At 33.9% G+C, this 18,440-nt stretch overlaps 4 protein-coding genes and 1 long non-coding RNA gene across 9 annotated transcripts in view; 2 read left to right on the plus strand and 3 right to left on the minus strand.

Moving 5' to 3' along the window:
• Nucleotides 1-535: 535 nt before the first annotated feature.
• LOC115233920 (cold shock domain-containing protein E1) lies at nt 536-7,060 on the plus strand. 3 transcript variants are annotated; one of them, XM_029804565.1, is made up of 11 exons: nt 537-673; nt 1,863-3,193; nt 3,278-3,454; nt 3,577-3,767; nt 3,852-4,062; nt 4,147-4,376; nt 4,528-4,789; nt 4,901-5,128; nt 5,232-5,437; nt 5,523-6,110; nt 6,207-7,060. In XM_029804565.1, the coding sequence occupies exons 2-11, from the start codon at nt 2,798-2,800 to the stop codon at nt 6,373-6,375; spliced, it is 2,658 nt and encodes an 885-aa protein (XP_029660425.1). In that variant the 5' UTR covers nt 537-673; nt 1,863-2,797; the 3' UTR covers nt 6,376-7,060. The 3 variants fall into 3 exon arrangements, with proteins under 3 accessions (XP_029660423.1, XP_029660425.1, XP_029660424.1); XM_029804563.1 differs by having other exon boundaries at nt 536-673; nt 3,852-4,376; XM_029804564.1 differs by lacking the exon at nt 537-673 and adding an exon at nt 1,304-1,323 and having other exon boundaries at nt 3,852-4,376.
• A 2,052-nt stretch (nt 7,061-9,112) lies between these two features.
• On the minus strand, nt 9,113-12,099 carry LOC115233922 (protein crumbs-like). The gene is made up of 4 exons (XM_029804570.1): nt 11,632-12,099; nt 9,811-9,948; nt 9,503-9,634; nt 9,113-9,242 (listed from the first exon to the last, which is right to left on the minus strand). Exons 1-4 carry the CDS (start codon nt 11,678-11,680, stop codon nt 9,178-9,180), a joined length of 384 nt encoding a protein of 127 aa, XP_029660430.1. The 5' UTR covers nt 11,681-12,099; the 3' UTR covers nt 9,113-9,177.
• LOC115233923 lies at nt 9,961-11,625 on the plus strand. Its single transcript, XR_003883852.1, has 3 exons — nt 9,961-10,125; nt 10,277-10,436; nt 10,540-11,625. It is a non-coding gene; the product is annotated as an uncharacterized LOC115233923 (long non-coding RNA).
• A 1,306-nt stretch (nt 12,100-13,405) lies between the features above and the next one.
• Nucleotides 13,406-16,130, minus strand: LOC115233921 (suppressor APC domain-containing protein 2). Of its 3 annotated transcripts, none has more exons than XM_029804566.1 (6): nt 15,791-16,130; nt 14,696-15,711; nt 14,322-14,468; nt 14,029-14,241; nt 13,795-13,937; nt 13,406-13,711 (listed from the first exon to the last, which is right to left on the minus strand). In XM_029804566.1, exons 2-6 carry the CDS (start codon nt 15,533-15,535, stop codon nt 13,705-13,707), a joined length of 1,350 nt encoding a protein of 449 aa, XP_029660426.1. In that variant the 5' UTR covers nt 15,536-15,711; nt 15,791-16,130; the 3' UTR covers nt 13,406-13,704. The 3 variants fall into 3 exon arrangements, with proteins under 3 accessions (XP_029660426.1, XP_029660428.1, XP_029660429.1); XM_029804568.1 differs by having other exon boundaries at nt 14,696-15,724; XM_029804569.1 differs by having other exon boundaries at nt 13,417-13,711; nt 13,790-13,937.
• Nucleotides 16,131-16,803: 673 nt separating this feature from the next.
• Nucleotides 16,804-18,440, minus strand: part of LOC115233862 (tryptophan 5-hydroxylase 1) — a 6,675-nt gene continuing 5,038 nt past the window's right edge. The window contains 4 exon segments of the mRNA XM_029804476.1: nt 16,804-17,676; nt 17,805-18,034; nt 18,099-18,225; nt 18,413-18,440. Coding sequence (XP_029660336.1) covers nt 17,340-17,676; nt 17,805-18,034; nt 18,099-18,225; nt 18,413-18,440 — 722 coding nt within the window. The 3' untranslated portion in view covers nt 16,804-17,339.

Here is an 18,440-nt window from a genome sequence, read left to right on the forward strand (position 1 = left end):
ATATATGTCACTTTGTATACTAATGTTTAAAATATAAGAAAAAAAAAGAGAGAAAAAAGCATCTTGCTTTGAATGAAATCAACTACTAAAAGTACACTTTCGGTTTGCAAGCGCAGCTTTTGTTGTCTTTTTTTTTTCCCCCTCAAATTTGTTATACTAATCCTTCTCGAAATAAAAACGTTTGAGCAAGGACTTTGCTATTGCAATAATTAATTTTAAGCTAAGGATAATTTATGTATAGTATATTGCAACAGGAAAATTTACTATACACAATCGCAATGTTTAAAATATAAATACAATTATATATTTTTCTTCAACCGCATGTTAAACACTCGGAGTGCGTCTAAGGCGGGAAATACATATTGCTAAAAATTAGAAATATAAATCTAGAATGCAAAAGTTACTTTACTGGACATGGAAGAATTTCTCCCGTAGAACCGTATCAAAAAAGATCGGAGCACAGCTTAATTAATTAATAAATAATTAATAAATCTCTTTATTATAATAAATAAATAAATCTCCCATAAAGGTACGTTTTCATCACATACAATGTGAGTCAGGGACTTGGACCGCTCGTGCGTGTGTGTGGGGCCGTTCCTCCGTTGGATGTATGCGAACGCTGAATGTTGACATTCAACATGGCGGCATGTCGTCAGTGCTGTGCTGTGTCGTGGTGAGTCTCGTAAAGCCATTTAATTGCCGTACGATTGCGAGCTTTGTGTAGCAGCGCGTGCCGTTCGGATCCTGGCGCGTTCCTCGCGCCGATCCGGTCGTCGAAATATGAATTCCGCTACGCAGATAGGCCGCGACGAGAGCACGCCGTAGCCCGCGGCGAGATAGGGCGCCTCGCGACCTCGTAAAAAATCTAGAACTCCGGGAAAAATCGCGACTAGCGCACATGATAGCGCACGTCTACTCCGAAATGGAAAGGATTCTCAAAGAGAGATGTGTGGACGGGGATTCGCACGAACTGTCTACGAGGATCATATCTATCGCGTGTATCACTACCGCGCAATCGCACTGCTCTTTCGAATTTCACAAACATTTTGTGTAATCGCGTATACGGTAATGTTAGCCGATAGTAATATATCCGAAATCGGATAGAATAAATGTAAGGGATCCGCGAGAGAGAGAGAGAGAGAGAGAGAGTCGTGATCATGATTTATCCGTCAAATATACCGTGACACATCGTGCAATTTTCAGCAATCATATGGGGAACATCTAATGATAAAACCACGTTTCGCAGTACATCGAGTCAATGTCAAACTACCAAACGATTAGGAAGAAACGCGTTTGTTCTGCTGCAGAGAACTATAAAGAAATGTATAATTATTTTGCTTCCGTTTATTTCTTAGATAATTTGGAAAGTCCTTTATGCAGAGATAAAGTCTCTTTATATATGTATAGTAAATATATATATATTCAATAATCTGCATTCAAAATTTGTTCATTGAATTTTCGTGCATATTTTCAGTAACTTTCCATTAATTTTTGTTAATGAAATTGTTATATTATTGCTATATTAGAAAATGGAAAGTTCATAGATATTATTTTTTTTTTAATTAACATTTTTCATAGCATGTATTGTGCAGTGTATAGCAATGATATTGTTTATAAAATTTATTTCCACATTTTATGTATCAAATTTAATTAGAATTTAGAAATTTTTATAAACTCTTTATTCTGTATAGAATTAATTATATTACAAGATGTTACACAGATTAATGCTGTAAATATTTTGTATAATTTAATACTTTGATATAGAGAGCTCGCAATCTTCGAATGAAAAATACTATACTTTAATATATTTTTTTGACTTTCATAATGTTTCTTTCATATTGTTTCTTCTCTTTTTCTTGCAGCTTGTGTCATTGTTAGTTTAGGACACTTCTGAAACTAAGGCTCACTGTAAATTTCACATTTAAAAGCTGAAGAAGGAAACGCTATTATAGAAATATTGGAAGAGAACACAACCAGACTCAGCACGCATTGAAGACATCTGAGGATTTTCAAGTCAACATTTATTCTTTAAATCTCCTATGTTTTTGATTTACTTCTTTTATAAAGAATGACTGACGTTTAAAAGAAACACAGTTGTTCTAGTGCACGCTAAATTGAGTATTTATCAAACAGTTGTTATAATATTCAAACATATACATATGGAAAGTATTGACAGTATATGGTGTGCTAAGGTTTTGTACTTGTATTAAGTCATAAATCAACATTAACTGCATCGTTCATTTGTATATTGTATACACAACAAGCTTTGTGAGCAAGAAATAGGTGAGCTAATATAGTGACCGTGATTGCGATTGCGGCTGAGATTGTGCTGCTCTGCTTGATAGAACATCTTTATCTGCGTTTATAAAGAGTGCCAAGTTTGTGTCGAGCTACTGCGGTACTCTCCATTAAATAATTGATGATATATGTGTTAAAATACTTTGAAGAGACCTCACTTTCACTTCCTGGTCACAAAGGAGTCTGCATTTCTGCAGCATTTTAAAGAGCCACTCTTCCTCTTCATTAAGTTCTTGTAACATTATAGTGAACAAAGATATAAGGTACCAAGAACCGTTCTGTGATATCTATGTTAACACTTAAATAATTGAAAAAAGACTAAAAATTTCTAAATATAAGTGTATATATACATATATATACACTTATATATATTGTGGTAACAGAAGTGTAAACATAAAGGGAATTACGTAATTGTTTCAAGAGAAGAAGAGCTAAATTATACGTAAATATTATATACTCTGTATTATAAATATAATACACTGCGCAAATTGAGAAGACAATGTCCAACAATCCTCAGTGGAAAACGTTCCAGCCGCCAATCATGAACTCTGACCCAGCAATACTTGACTACAAGTCTATGGCTATACCAAGTCCTAAAGCCATAACAGGATCTCATCAACCAACAACTAACAATTATCGTAATGGTACCAACTACAGTGGTGATCACTATATGGGTTCACCTCCTGAATGTGGCAAAAATTCTACTACTAACTATGGTAGTTATCCTGGCACACAATCGTCACCGCGCAATGGCGCTACAAGATTTCCATTTGAATTTACGGGCATGGAAACAAATGCCGGTTACACTAGTGAACCTGCTACCAATAATTCTACCTATCAGGATCAATCTGCGAATCAAGGAACACGGGAAACTGGCATAATTGAGAAATTATTAGTGAGTCTTATGAATGATATTGAACTCGATTATTTTTATAAGATATATGACTAATTTTCATACGATTGAAACTTTTATCCACAGCATTCTTATGGATTCATACAATGCTGCGAAAGACAGGCAAGATTGTTTTTTCATTTTAGCCAATTTAGTGGTAACATTGAACATTTGAAGATTGGAGATCCTGTGGAATTTGAAATGACTTATGATCGGCGAACAGGCAAGCCTATTGCAAGCACCGTTAGCAAAATTGCTCCAGTGGTTAGTATAATAATAGCAAATAATAATATCATTAATAATAATAATAGCACATAAAAACATGAGAAAAATTGATGAGAAATATATAAATAAATGTATGTGTAAGAAAACATAATTTATTTAAGGCACTGGGTGATCAACGATGCATTGGTAATGTAACAACGGAATTACAAGCAAGTGGTGATTCACAAGGACGTATCAGTTACGAAAATCGCGGAGAATGTTTTTTTCTGCCATATACCAAAGACGATGTCGAAGGAAACGTTACTTTGCGTGCTGGTGATAAAGTTTCATTTCAGATTGCTACTAATCAACGGTATGATATATATTAATTTTTAGCTAATAAAATGTACGAAATATTGTGTAAGCAATTTTTCATATGTGTTAAAATAAATTATAGAGGAAACTTGGGTGCGTGTAACGTAAGATTGGAAAATCCGGCGCATCCGGTTCGATACCGTGGAGTAGTGTGTTCGATGAAAGAAAATTTTGGTTTTATCGAACGTGCTGATGTAGTCAAAGAAATATTCTTCCACTTTAGTGAAGCTAAGTCTATGAAAGAAGAACTTAGGCTAGGAGATGATGTGGAATTTATAATACAGACACGCAATGTAAGTGAGATAGAAACTGTCAAAACGGTTTTTCGAAAAAAAGATCTACAGGCGCATAACAAATCTAGTATTTTGCTCTTGCAGGGAAAGGAGGTGGCTTGCAACATTACAAAGTTACCACCTGGTTCAATCATATTTGAAGAAGTCAGTAATGAAGTGGTAAAAGGACAAGTGTTGAAGCCTTTGGAGAGAGGTACTGCTGCTCGTCATCAAAATGATCCCTTACCTGGACGTATTCGATACAGAGACAGCAATCATTCTGAAGTGGAAGTACCATTTGGTGATAAAGATCAAAAAGGAGACTTTACTCTTAGGTAATAAATATGAACTATTAAATGTGAACTTTTTTCTTTCTTATTTCATTTTTGTATATGTAAACACATTCATTTCTTTATATATAATAACACATTTTTCTACATAGCTATAATATATCCATATATTAATGTAACTTAATTTTTTTAATAGACATGGCGATTGGGTTCAATTTCGTATTGCGACAGACACTAGAGATCAACTTAAAAGAGCTACAGAGATAATGTTATTACCAGAATCTTTCACTGTGTCAGGAGAAAGACGAGAGCAAGGTGTTATACAATCTCTCAAAGATGGATTTGGCTTTATTCGTTGTGTAGAAAGAGAACCCAGACTTTTCTTTCACTTTAACGAAGTTCTTGATGTTGATAGAGAAATTAGTGTAGGGGATGAGGTGGAATTTACAGTCATACAAGTGAGTATATTATGACAATAATACTTAGTACAAAAAAAAAATTTTCTTGTTACAATTTATTTTTATTTATCTTTATCTTACTCATAATAATTATCTTTTTCTTTTCTTAAGGATCCTTCGTCATCATTCTCTAATACTCGACAAAGTGCTATTAGATTGAAACATTTGACAATGGGTACTGTATTGTTTCAAACAATTATAGAAAAGGATATATTAGGTACTGTAATACAGGACACAAATTCAATGGAACCTGGCCTTATTGGTTATGGCCAGCAGAAGAGCATTATTTTCTTCTCTAAAGATTGCGATCCTAAACATATTCCAAAATTGGGCGATAAGGTAAATTTGTATAAAATTATACTAATTAAATGAAGAGTTTCTTTTTTTGTTCGTTTTTCACTTTGTGATCTTTGTGCTATAATTATTTATCTGATTTGTATAGGTGATGTTCAATATTGTTCAAGTAAAACGAAATAAAGAGCTTGTTGCTGAAGACATATTTTTAGTAAATGCTGCTGGTGAAAAAATTCAAAATGTTAACAAAAAATCAAATGGACAAGTTTGTCAAGGTTTTATAGCTGCTCTTAAGGATGGATTTGGCTTTATTGAGACAGTAAATCACGACAGAGAAATATTTTTTCACTACAGGTAAGAGTTATACCTATGTGTACTTCAATTTTTATAACAAACGATGCATATATAAAACGATATTCAATTCGACTTTTATTTGCAGTAACTTTGAAGGAGATGCTAATACGTTGGAATTAGGAGCTGATATCGAATGTACAATTAGTAGTTCGAGTAATGGAAGAGGATCTGGAGGTTGTGTAGCTGCTGATCATGTTAAATTGGTACCACGCGGAAGTATTCCGAGGCCTACGGCAGTCAGCGAGGTCCTAGATGGTACTGTGGTGCGACCATTACGAAGTGCGAATCCCGAGCAGACTGAGTACGCTGGTTTGATCAAAATTAATCCAACTAACGAGGACGAGGAAACGCCAGAATACGAATTCGGAATCATGGGACTTTCTAACAAGCGGGAGCTATTACAGGCTGGTGATCCTGTGCAATTGCAGGTTGATTCAGAAGGTCATGCTTGCAATATTGTAGCTGTCAGAAAAAAAAGAAGAGCTACAGTGGACGCGGTTAAAGGTCCATTCGGTTTTCTCGCCTACGAAGTCGATGAGGGTAAAAAGTTATTCTTCCATATAAGCGAAGTTCGAGACCACGCTACGTTGCAACCGGGTGATCAGGTGGAATTCGTTTTGGTTACTAATCAACGCACTGGCAAGTCATCGGCGTGCAATGTGACTCGATTAAGGTAAATCGATGCGAAAAAAATAATTTTTTTTTAAATATTGCAATGTTTCTTTAACACAAACATCACAATGTAATTTTATTTGTGAATCTTTAACAGTGATGCGGTTCAACAACGACCCGAGCGATTAATAAGCCGATTGCGTACCATATCGTTGGAAGACACAGGTCCAAAATTAACTGTGGTCAGACAACCAAGAGGTCCCGATGGCACGCGCGGATTTACCCAGGAAAGATGCCAGCACACTCCTGGTGCCATAGAAGAATAATGCGCTGTGAGACACTTATTGATTATCCAAATTGTAATCTACAATTTGTTTTTAGTTCATACACTTCGATACCAAGATTACTATTGTAAGCATGGTCATAAACGTTTGCCAAATTCAGACTAATGCGACAACAATAATTATAATGATAGTGATCTGGAATTGGATGGTGAACGAGGGCCGGAATAATATAAAAGTAAAAAAAAAAAAAGAAAAAAAAGAACAACGACTCATTTTATCACCTCATAATGGGAGAAAACGAAAGGCAGTTTGTCTTATTCTTGAGATAACATTAGAATTCAATACGTAATTGGTTTATCTCTTTAATTTCCCATATCTTCATAAATTTACTATTAAGCTATACATATTCGATGTTACTTTTCTAAACATAATCGATAGTTTATAGGATTCATTGAAATTTTTGATTAGTATGTTTATTTTCATAGACGTTTGGTCGATATATCAATTCGTTTTGTTACTTGGGGAAATAACAAAGTACGAAAAATGTCCCAGAGTACACTTAAGATGTTGGGCTGACAACCTATTTGTATCCTCTAAGACGATATCTTGTCTCTCTTTATAAAAAGTATATTCTTACACGTTAATACATAATCTTTATTTGTGTAACTTTCTTCAAACTTATTTTACTTATGATATGCTTTATACGCATGGTATACATATGCAATAATTGTAAGCATGGTCATAAACGTTTGCCAAATTCAGACTAATGCGACAACAATAATTATAATGATAGTGATCTGGAATTGGATGGTGAACGAGGGCCGGAATAATATAAAAGTAAAAAAAAAAAAAAGAAAAAAAAGAACAACGACTCATTTTATCACCTCATAATGGGAGAAAACGAAAGGCAGTTTGTCTTATTCTTGAGATAACATTAGAATTCAATACGTAATTGGTTTATCTCTTTAATTTCCCATATCTTCATAAATTTACTATTAAGCTATACATATTCGATGTTACTTTTCTAAACATAATCGATAGTTTATAGGATTCATTGAAATTTTTGATTAGTATGTTTATTTTCATAGACGTTTGGTCGATATATCAATTCGTTTTGTTACTTGGGGAAATAACAAAGTACGAAAAATGTCCCAGAGTACACTTAAGATGTTGGGCTGACAACCTATTTGTATCCTCTAAGACGATATCTTGTCTCTCTTTATAAAAAGTATATTCTTACACGTTAATACATAATCTTTATTTGTGTAACTTTCTTCAAACTTATTTTACTTATTATATACTTTATACACATGGTATACATATGCAATAAGTAAAAAAAAAAAGAAATATTTGAAAAAAGAAATTATATGCAAATGTAAAGAGTATGTACGAAATTTTAATTGTAAAATTGAAGAAAAACAATCTGCACTATGCAGTTTCATTATTGGAATTGATTGTATAATTTTATCACATCAAGAGCACTGTATGTGCTTTGTTATAATGAATTGTGGAACTGAGTGTCACTCTGTTGAAGTAATATCTATGAATCTGGAGGAAAAAAAAAGTTATGATTGGGGCTAACTGTTTATCTTAGATAATATATATAAATATATATATATATACATATATTATAATGAAAACTTGTATTAATTTTATGCGCGTAATTGTGTGAAGGAGTACGCGATATGTAAATAATAATAATAGTCATTCTTCGTCAGTAAATAATTATCCAGCAAAGTGTCTGTGAAACGATTGGCTTTATTGCCCAAATAATGATGTAGATATTTGCGCTCAGATAGATTTTTAATTTCTCACGCGATTGCTATTTTATGCTACAAGATATATAAGTTGATTTTCCTATAATTATGATATAATATATACTTATATATATCAATATAAAGAGAGCTTACAATGCTCTTACGAACTTCAATAAATCAAAACAGCAATTTTATGCATTTTATAATCATTGCAGATTTAATCAGTGAAAAGAGAACATAGGTGAATCAGCTTATACACGTGAGAATAATAAGTTAATATTATTATATATACATATAATTTTACAATTATATTAATATATATTTATATATATTTAACATATATATTGTTATAAGTTCCTCTAATCTCTCAGTCTCGTGTTGTAAAATCAAATTAGTATTACGAATTCTGTGGTCATACAACAACGGAAGTTACAAAAAAATACCTATGTAAAGAATAAAAAGTCACATTTTATAAGTTTTGCCACCTCTAAAATGGTAAGATACATGTGGCATTATTGTAGAAAGATATGTGAAAGAAATAACGTAAAATATAAGGTAAAGTACATAACACAAGCACGATACAAACTAAGCGCTTGTTCCGAAACCCGTGGATCCAACACATCATGTGCATACATATTGTAAAATTATTGATGAATAAACAGTGGAAGTATCGAAGCAAAATATATCTATACTTTGTATATATAAGATCTTAAAATTTTTTTAAAACCGCAAAGTTGTATTTTATGGCATAATATTTTAATATTTTACTCACTTTAATATTCTATTCTGCTATCGCGTGTATTATATTTTTAACGTTTTAAAACTGCGCGATTACAAGAAGTTTGAAGTATCAAGAATATCCTGGCGGTATGTGGTATCATACAAAACGGTAAATAAAACGGCGTATAGTCTGTTTTAATATTTATTATGTATGTACAAAGATGTGTAAATATGTCTTATGAGATGCATTTTTTTTTTTTTTTTTTTTTTTTTTAAAAAAAAAAAAAAAAAAAAAAAAAAAATATGTGTGTGTCATATTAAGACGAATTTGGATCAGGATGAAAGAATAAGAAGAAAAACTTTCGAATTAAATTATAACGCATTCGTAAGGGAATTGTCCTTGGAAAAGTAAATTGTCCGCTTGTGGACAACCTGTAACAAATAATTGTTTATATTAATTTTCTCTTTTTCCTGATGTCATAATATCATGTGGAAAAAAAATCAAAAAATGCGAAGGTTTCTCAATATTAAATAATATCTAATTTTTTTCTTTTACCGAAATATCATCCTTCGTTTACTAATCCTATTCAATCACTTTGACGATTTCAATATGCGAGGAGACACAAAATATTCACAGAATCACATAACGTTGAAATTGCGAAAGTTAAATCACTGTCATTGGAATTACTAACGTGTCTCGCAGTAAGTGCCGTAGAATCCAGTTCCTTCGCAGCGGCATTTAAATCCGGGCTCCGATGATATTTGAGAACACGAGCCTTCGTTCAGACAAGGCTTCGATCGAGAACATATGTCGCTACGTCTTCCTGCAAAAAGAAGTTAAATAATACTCACACAAGTGTTGAGACAATGAACTAGAATGTGTGAGTATATATCATATGTACTTCCCTCCTCCCACCCCGATAATTATAAAATTTTTTAACAAGCATATATAAAGTACATCGTCAACATAATTGATTACTGCAGATTTAACAGATATTACCTTTCAGCGCTAGCTTGCAATCGTCATTGTTATTGTATCTGTATTCGGATTTGCAGCCGTAGCCGCAACTGCATTGTGCATTGTAGATACGACATCCGTATCGCATCTGATCCAACTCGCATCCCTCGGACAATAAAACTGCAAAAAGCTTGGCATTAATCGCGCCGCATTGAACAAGCGCTTAATGCTATTTAAACGAAGAGACGTATATATATATAAAGTTAATATTTATACAAGATATATTTTTTAAATCATTCTTTGATGTCCTTTCTATTAGGATTTTTCGACTGAATCGATGTTTCCTCAATAAAAATGGTAAATATATAATTTTTGAATATAATTATATTTAAATGATTAAAAATAAGAAGTTTCTAATCAACGAACCATAACAGAGAAGATAGATGAAAATATAACTTATTCTTCACATAAGCTGACTTTAATTTTAAATCTTGTTATACACACAAAGATAGAGGCAATGCATTATACATTGAAGAGATGCGATATCATAAATTCTTTCGATATTTTCTCTAAGAAAATTACTCAATGAAGCTGCGATAAAGTGGGTGCATTCGGTTGAGATATGTAGAAGAATAACGAGGCTGTGAACAATATCTGTGTGTTACTATGTATGTATAATAACTGTTTTAATGCACACATTGCCAGAATTAATAGACGCGAGTCTATATGCATCTGCGTTCTATATTTATTAATTATCTATATTATTTTTAGGTAAATGTACTACAGATGCAGTAGAAATATCTGCAGTTTATTTACCCCAGAAGAGAGATAGAGAGTGATACGTTAGCAGAGGCAAATGTTTGCGCCGGATGCGGTCGGCTGTACTTCCCACTTGTCTAAATTGATAAGTATTTCACGAGAGAGGATATCGCGTGCGTGGGCTAATCGATTTTTAGATTCCTTCACTTTTGTTATCATGCGTTCATGCGTGACAGTTGTGATTCCTTTATTTCACCCAATATGTGTGTGGGGATATTTAAGCGACACATATACTCTAATTTTGATTAATTTAAGCAAATGCTTCGCGCGCGCGTTTCTTCTCATTTGATTTATTCAAAGGTAATTAATTACGAACGATACGGTTCATTATGGAGTGTGTAATCAGAAAGGGAGGCATATGTGGGATGTTCATCATTGAGAGCACCATTCACTATCATTATGACGGGTTTATCGTCTGATTATTTTAAAGTGAGAATGCATCTCACATATTATTGCTATTTATTCCATGGAAGATAATTTTACTGAGGGAATCTCGTAATACTTTTAAAAACATTATATATACTGTATCAAATTTTAAAAAAATCGGATATGTGTGCGTTTTAAAATTAATATTATCTACAAGAAAAACGGATAAAAATAAAGAAAATTGGTTATATTAACTGTATCTCGAGAAGACAATAATAAGAAAGGAAAGTTGTAATTTATCTAAGTGATAACTGAACAAAAATGTTTAAGCGCGCGAAAACGTTGCCCCGATATATCTCGAATCTAATGAGACAAGTATATCAGTTTTTGTACTACTTTTTTGAGCAAACGATAAAAATATTGCGGTATTTTAAATATGCGCTACTTTGTATAATTTACGTTATAATTTTGAAACAGTATAATCAATTATATATAAATAATCACGCGCTCTATTTGTAATCGCCGGCAATTATACATTAAATCAGTCACTTACCAAATTTTCTGTGAAAATGAACTTAAAATTTTTTTTATTAATCACAACGATAGCCTGCATATGTAACGTATCTTTGTCTATACAAAATTTATAATTCATCGTTTTGATATTATAATACTCCTTACCTATTGTTAAGAGGAACAGAGCAGCCGACAGCGTCAATCTCGGTAGCATGATGTTCCCAGATGAGGGGAGATGAGAGAGACGTCAAGGAATCCCGACACGAATATCGTGGACGGTGATAATCTAGAAGAGCAGAGCTCGAAGGGGAAGATCGTCGACCGCTCGGGCGCCTTCTGGTAGGCTTTCGTCGCGAGTTCGATGTCAAAGGTCACATGCGGCTCTCACACAAAGGGGACACCGGGGTCAGTGCGGTCCTCTCTCCGCACGCGCTTTCTTTCGTCAGCGCAGCGAGGGGCTATGATAAGGCTGCGTTGCAACGGTGGGAAGGGCTCCAGGATGATGTAGCGGCCGAGTCGACCGTACCCGTCGACTCGTGGCAGCTAACTGTCGTGGACCGCTAATAACTAAAATGCGATCGCGCGGATGCTGTCCAACACGCTGAGAAACTATGCGTGGGATGCAACTCGATCACAATGGTGCCTGATAGAGATTTATATACACTAAATCGTACAATATAATATATTCTTTCATTTTTATTCGTGAAACTGATTGATTCTGATATACAGATAAGCGAGAAATTTAATATATGAAATGATAAAATTAAGAAATTGTACAAAAAGAGAAAAATTGAATACCTCTTTAGCTTTTCTGATTATTTTCGTTTTTAAGATGTGTAGATGAGATAATTCAAAATAAATGAAGATGTTTAATAGATAAAGGTTTTAATTTGCCTTGTACATATATAATATTTTCTGGCGCGAGAAGCTATATGTACATATGCATTTGACAATTGCTTAATTCTAAAAATATAGTAACATGTTTTTATTGCAATTTCCATTGAAAATTATATAGAATCTTTTCTATAAATCTTAGAGAATTTATTTTTCATTCGACATTGAAATTGCCACGGTTTTACAACATGAAACAAAGACATTATTTTCACTGTGAAGACAAAAAACTGCATCTTCATCGAATCTTTTTGGATTCAAGATGAAGAATAATTCTGACGTCATAGAAATAATTATTATGTATAAATAATTAAGAGAATAAAAGAGAATTATTTAGTTACACATTTTCTCACATCATGTATTCACTGAATGTTTGTTATATATTAATTTATTTTATTAAGCAAAACATCATATGTAAAATTATTATACTTTTTCGCTATTTGAGAAAATTAAAGCTAAAAGTAACTTATCATTTATAAAATCACTTCTATTTTCAAGTCTTGTATGTAAAATTCTTTTTTACGATGATTAACTCTATCGAGCGAAATTCAAACTAACGGATTTGACGACATATCGTCGTAACATGCTATCGCCTTTTAGAATTCGATAACATTTGACACTGGCGGCTTTAAGTCCGGAAATCGATCATATGTGTCATAGAGATGAATTTGTAAAATTTGCTGTAGTCTCGACAAAGTAAAATTTAATAAAAATTTTCACGAGATCAAGATCGATATGTCAATAGTGTATCATGCGCACTGCAGAGATAAAAATACGCAACTTAAGATTATAATATCAAGAATATAGACACCCACATGGGCGTGTATATATGTTTATTAATAATATATATTTTAAAATAATAATTTATTATAAAATACAGAAAGATTTCGTTTTTTGGATAGATTATAAAGAACTCAAGATATGTCGTTCACTTATTATAATTATATTTAGATATATGTAATATAATCGCGCGCGTATATATATCATTAGTAAATATCTTGCAACCATTATAAAATATCAAATAAGGAAAATAATAAAGTTATTTTAACATAATGTATCAAATATTCTTTATATTTTTAGATTCCATGGCATATTGTAAAATCTAGAGCATCTAAAACATGACATTTTGTTTATTTTCAGAACATTCCAGCTGTAAGATGTCTGATATATTAATTGGCATTGTTGAGACAATAATTGAACTACTTATGATACCTAGAAAACAAAAGTATCTGGAACATCAAGTGGACCGCATTAGTTTTGTAAGTCTTTTTACTTTTATTCTATTTAAAGCTTAATTCAGAGCCTATTATTTGTGTGGTGCATTTTCCAATCCAAAGCCTGAAATACTTATATTCTGAAAAGGATATTTATAATAAAATTACAATATAATTTTATTCTGCTCAATAACTATTAATCTAAATACTATTAGTACCTTACATGAACGTTTGATCATGTTGTTCATGAATCATTGTTGCTCTTCGAGATTGAATCAGTCCAGATTGTCTATTATACAATTCTCTAACAAGACTATCTTTTTCTTGTTCAAGTAATGCTATTCGTTGGCTTTTTTTACTAACTTCCTGTTTTGTGTTACATAGAAATAGTCTAGATTAGATTAATTGTTTGGATGGATTTTCTATAGTGAATTCTAGAATCATTGTTATACATTACCTCGGTTAATCTATGATTTTGTTGTTTAAGCCGTGATAACATATCCTGTTGAAGTTGGGCTGAACTCGGAGTACTCAAGAAAGCGAGATTCATATGTAAAGGAAGCCCTCCACGTTCCCAGGTACTTATCAAGGCAGCTAAATGCCGATTTACTTCTAGCACTCGCGCACGTTGTAGTTCTAAACGCTCCTGCTGTGCCTCTGTCCATTGTTCCTGTAGAAAATAAAGTTGTATGTATATATATTACATAGTTTTATAGAATATAAGAGAATAAAAAGTATATATTTTTATACCACATGAGAGCCCATTCGTCCGAGATGTTTGATTTTCTCTTGCGTAGCAGAAATTTGTTTCAAGTACCATTCTCTAGCTTTGTCAACAGCAGTTAGACCTTGAAGTAATACATCTTTTTCTTGTTCCATCTGCTTCATTCTTTTCATCTAGAAATATAATATATTATGTAAATATATCCTTTTAAAATATAAAAAATACAAAGGGGGTTCCCAACTATATATAAGAATTATGTTAAATTCGAAATAATACAATTATTACAAATACATATTTTATATTTATAAGAGTTATGTGTATTAAGGTTAATATTTAATCGGGCATACCCAGAACCAATCACCAAGTGTTAGTTGAGAGTCCTAGAGGAGAACATCTTTACCATATTATAATCAATACCATTCTGCAACGTGTGCCGCCTAGGCTCTCTGCGACGACCCGACGGTTTCTTAGATTGAAGACCAAGTTGATTAGTCTGTATATCAATCGCTTTACCATCACCCAGAACTCTGGCAGGTCTCAACAATGTCCTAGCATCCGGTCTATAATTTACAGCCAGCAACTGACGTTTTTCCTTCTCGTCGTTCATCATGAGACCCATTTGCCAATTCTGCAGAGCAGTCCTAATCTCAGACTTGTCAAAGTTACGCTCTGAACCCATCATTCTACCTTCTAATGCAGCACCTGTCCTTGGTGGCTTTGGTGGGCCATACGTTTTATTGATCTTTGATTCCCCAATATTTCTTCCATCCATTATTTCTAATTGCGCATTCATATCTTTGCGATTGGCCAGTAATTGCGGCATGCTAAGAGTACGTTGCTGAGATATAGCATTGTTAGGTCTTATTGTAGCAGTGTTGGGAGAGGTCCATGCCGCTTTGTTCTGGCTGTCAGGGATGAGAATTGGTGCGGATGGGGGCCTATTAGGCTGACCGTTATGTTTCTTAGAATCGGACTCTGTCTGTATTTGCAGCAGACAGATCTTCAAGCCCGCGCAGAATCTTTCGAACGACAACATACCGCTCGGCGGTGTAACCTTTTTCAAGCTATCGAGGATATCTTTGGGCAGGCCCTGCGTGCCGTCGTCCTGCCATCGACCCTCAATGTCAGCGAACTTGACAAAACCGGTGTTTTGATCATCCATTATATCGAACAACGTGCGCATCGCGTTGACGAAATGCTTCGGCAATCCGTCCACAGTCGACGCCTGTATTTGTGCCATATTTACTTATGCACGCCAGGATTTAATTTCGAAATCATGCGTCACCTTCTAAGTAACGACAGAAGCATCATTAACGGTATTCAGAAGTTGCGATTAGTTCGTTGCCGTCCGTGAACGGGATCAGATGTTTAATCGCCTTTATTTGAATCCTATTTTTGAGTCTTCTTAAGAGGACCCTGAAAACCATCTCTTATTTTTTTTTTCGCTCATTCTTTTTTCCATTCACCTGTTGATAGCCGGCTAGAATAGACTCACCTTTTTTCGGGTCGGCATAGGCCAATTAAATAGAAGAAGTTGTAATTATGTATTTAGCTGTTCGATTATTTCTCGCAGACATTCCACCATCCTTTTTTTCCCGCATATATTTATCACACATTTATTGATAAATTGTCATTGGTTCCTTTAATTGTTTAAATCCAGCAAACAAAACTCTGTTTCACTCTAAATTTATGATCGCATAAAAATTTGTTTTTCCTTGCAGATTAATTTCTCGCACAGCTATATGCAATCATATCAGATGTGGATGGTTCGTACACAGGTACAGAGACAGACATCTATAGTCTATATTAGGCTGCGCTCGGAAACACTACTCGGTAGAGTTGGATGAATCATGATGAGGAAAGGGTGCAATTCGATGCGAATAGTTTCCGAACAGAGTTCAAAATTTGGGCCTATTCAGACGGATTTGCACAATCGTATAAATATATGCATTGCGGACTGCGAATCGTCAATCATCCAATCAGATCCTTGGCTACTTCGCTCTGATTGGATGGTTGACGATTTGCAGTCTGTATTCCAAATCCGATTCGAGTCCGCAATGCGTAGTGTGACACGGGCTTAACGCTTGCCGCGCAGCAAGAAGCGACGCGGTAACCAATCAGTCTTTCGTTCTTATGGAAAATATGTAAGTTGATTGGCTGCCTTTTTCCGCGCGGCAAGCCTTGTTCTGTGTGCGGGAACCATGAGCCACGACGGATGCTAGAGTATCTATATCCAATATAGAAATCAGTAGGACCTTTCCGTTTATACCCCGTTTGGGGATTAATTTTTCCCCAATAATAATAAAATAAGACTTTTTATATAAATTTATCAAAAATATTGCTTTAATTATTTTAACTAATGGTTGAGATTGGATAAAATTGATCTAAGATCTAAAAGTAAAAAATCTACTTGGGGTCTGTCAGACACATATTCATACTTACATGCATACATACATACATATATATACACACGCAAAGTTAAAGAGATTAAATTTATTATAACTTTGCATTTATTTTTAATTTAATTACGATACATTAATGGCATTCTACATATATAACATTTTGCCTGTACATTTAACAGAAACGGGGTCAAAGTCGAAAATACATGCTGTATTATGCTGATGAATCAAAATTTTTCGGCTCTCAATTCCATTAATTTTTGCATTTATACTTATATATGATCTCCCTCGGTTCCTTATCGAAAGGAAAAATTCTTGTTTAATATCATTATTCATTATGTTTCATTTCACATATTGTTTACATATTGTTAAAATTTAATCTGATCGATTGTTTACTCTAAAGTGTATACCCTAAAGTTAGATAGGTGAACTGATAATTCCTTCTCATTCATTCTATTTTATGCAGCCTCTTTTAATCTTGCATATCGATTAACTTCTCAAAAAATTAATTTTTTGTGAGATAGCAGAGTTATATCTCATCTGCTTTCGCGAGAGAAATAAATTATTTCTGAAGATATTTTCGTTGATTTCCTCAAACATTTTTAAAAATTTAAGAAGCATGCAATCAGTAATGATATCAATCTCTTAATCTCCCATAGCGACTACATCTTTATCATCGCAATGCAACTGCTGGTCTTCTTGGGGATGAGACTCTTCGACATTAGGACTATCATCGCTCTCCGAGGGCGAACTATCCTGCGGAATATCGATGCCGTGAGTCAACAGGCTGGTTATCCTCTCGACATCAACGGTATCGTCCTGTTCATGGATTTTTTTCAGGGCGTTTGACACTATGCAAAGATCACCTCGCAGCTCGCTAACCACAGCCGTGATCTTCTGGGCATCTGTCAACACCTCCACTGACTGGGTATACGGATTGTAGCGTACCCCAAATGGTCGTTCAATCTGATTAGCAAACGCTCTGGAAGTAATATAAATAATAATATGATTACATTTGCTCTTATTTGATTTCGAAGAAAAAAAAGGATTACATTCGAACAAAAAGATCGGCGAGATACATATAATAATATCGCAAGGAAAGACATTTACCGCATTTTCTCTTTTGCTTCCTCTATGCTGTCCGTATAATAATACGCATTCTGAAACGCAGTGATGATGCATTACTGCTTGCACGTGACGTCCGGTTCAAATCTCATGGTTTTCTCGGGTGCGGATACCGCGTGTCTCAATTCCGCCACCGACGAAAGCAGACCGGCTCCGTAAACACGAAACATACCATCCTGTTTGCACAATCCAAACTCCACGGTGAAGAAGTATAGCTGGAAAGATAGAGGTCATGCAAATAACGGAAGATGAAATATCTTCATATTCAAAGACTCTTACAGTTGCCAATTTATCTATGTCTTCATCCGATGCACCGAGAGAAGCCAGACCAAGTTCTTGAGAAAATTGCGCAAAACTGGGATTGGCAAGTAGCGGCATATGGCCCAGCAGTTCATGACAACAATCTCTGTAAATTACAGAGTATTGTTAATTACTTGATATCGATTATTTGATACTCGATATCGATTACTTGATACTCGATATCGGAAATTATAACTAGGAAGGTCTAAATTTATTATAAATACTTATTTTGCATATTATTTTTATATATTACTTGCACTTTTATTAAAAAAAAAGACGTGTCATGTACTCACGGTTCCGGCGTGTAAAATGGATCGGAAG

Source organism: Formica exsecta, unplaced genomic scaffold (assembly GCF_003651465.1).
Source record: "Formica exsecta isolate Colony F162 unplaced genomic scaffold, ASM365146v1 scaffold191, whole genome shotgun sequence".
Lineage (NCBI taxonomy): Eukaryota > Metazoa > Arthropoda > Insecta > Hymenoptera > Formicidae > Formica > Formica exsecta.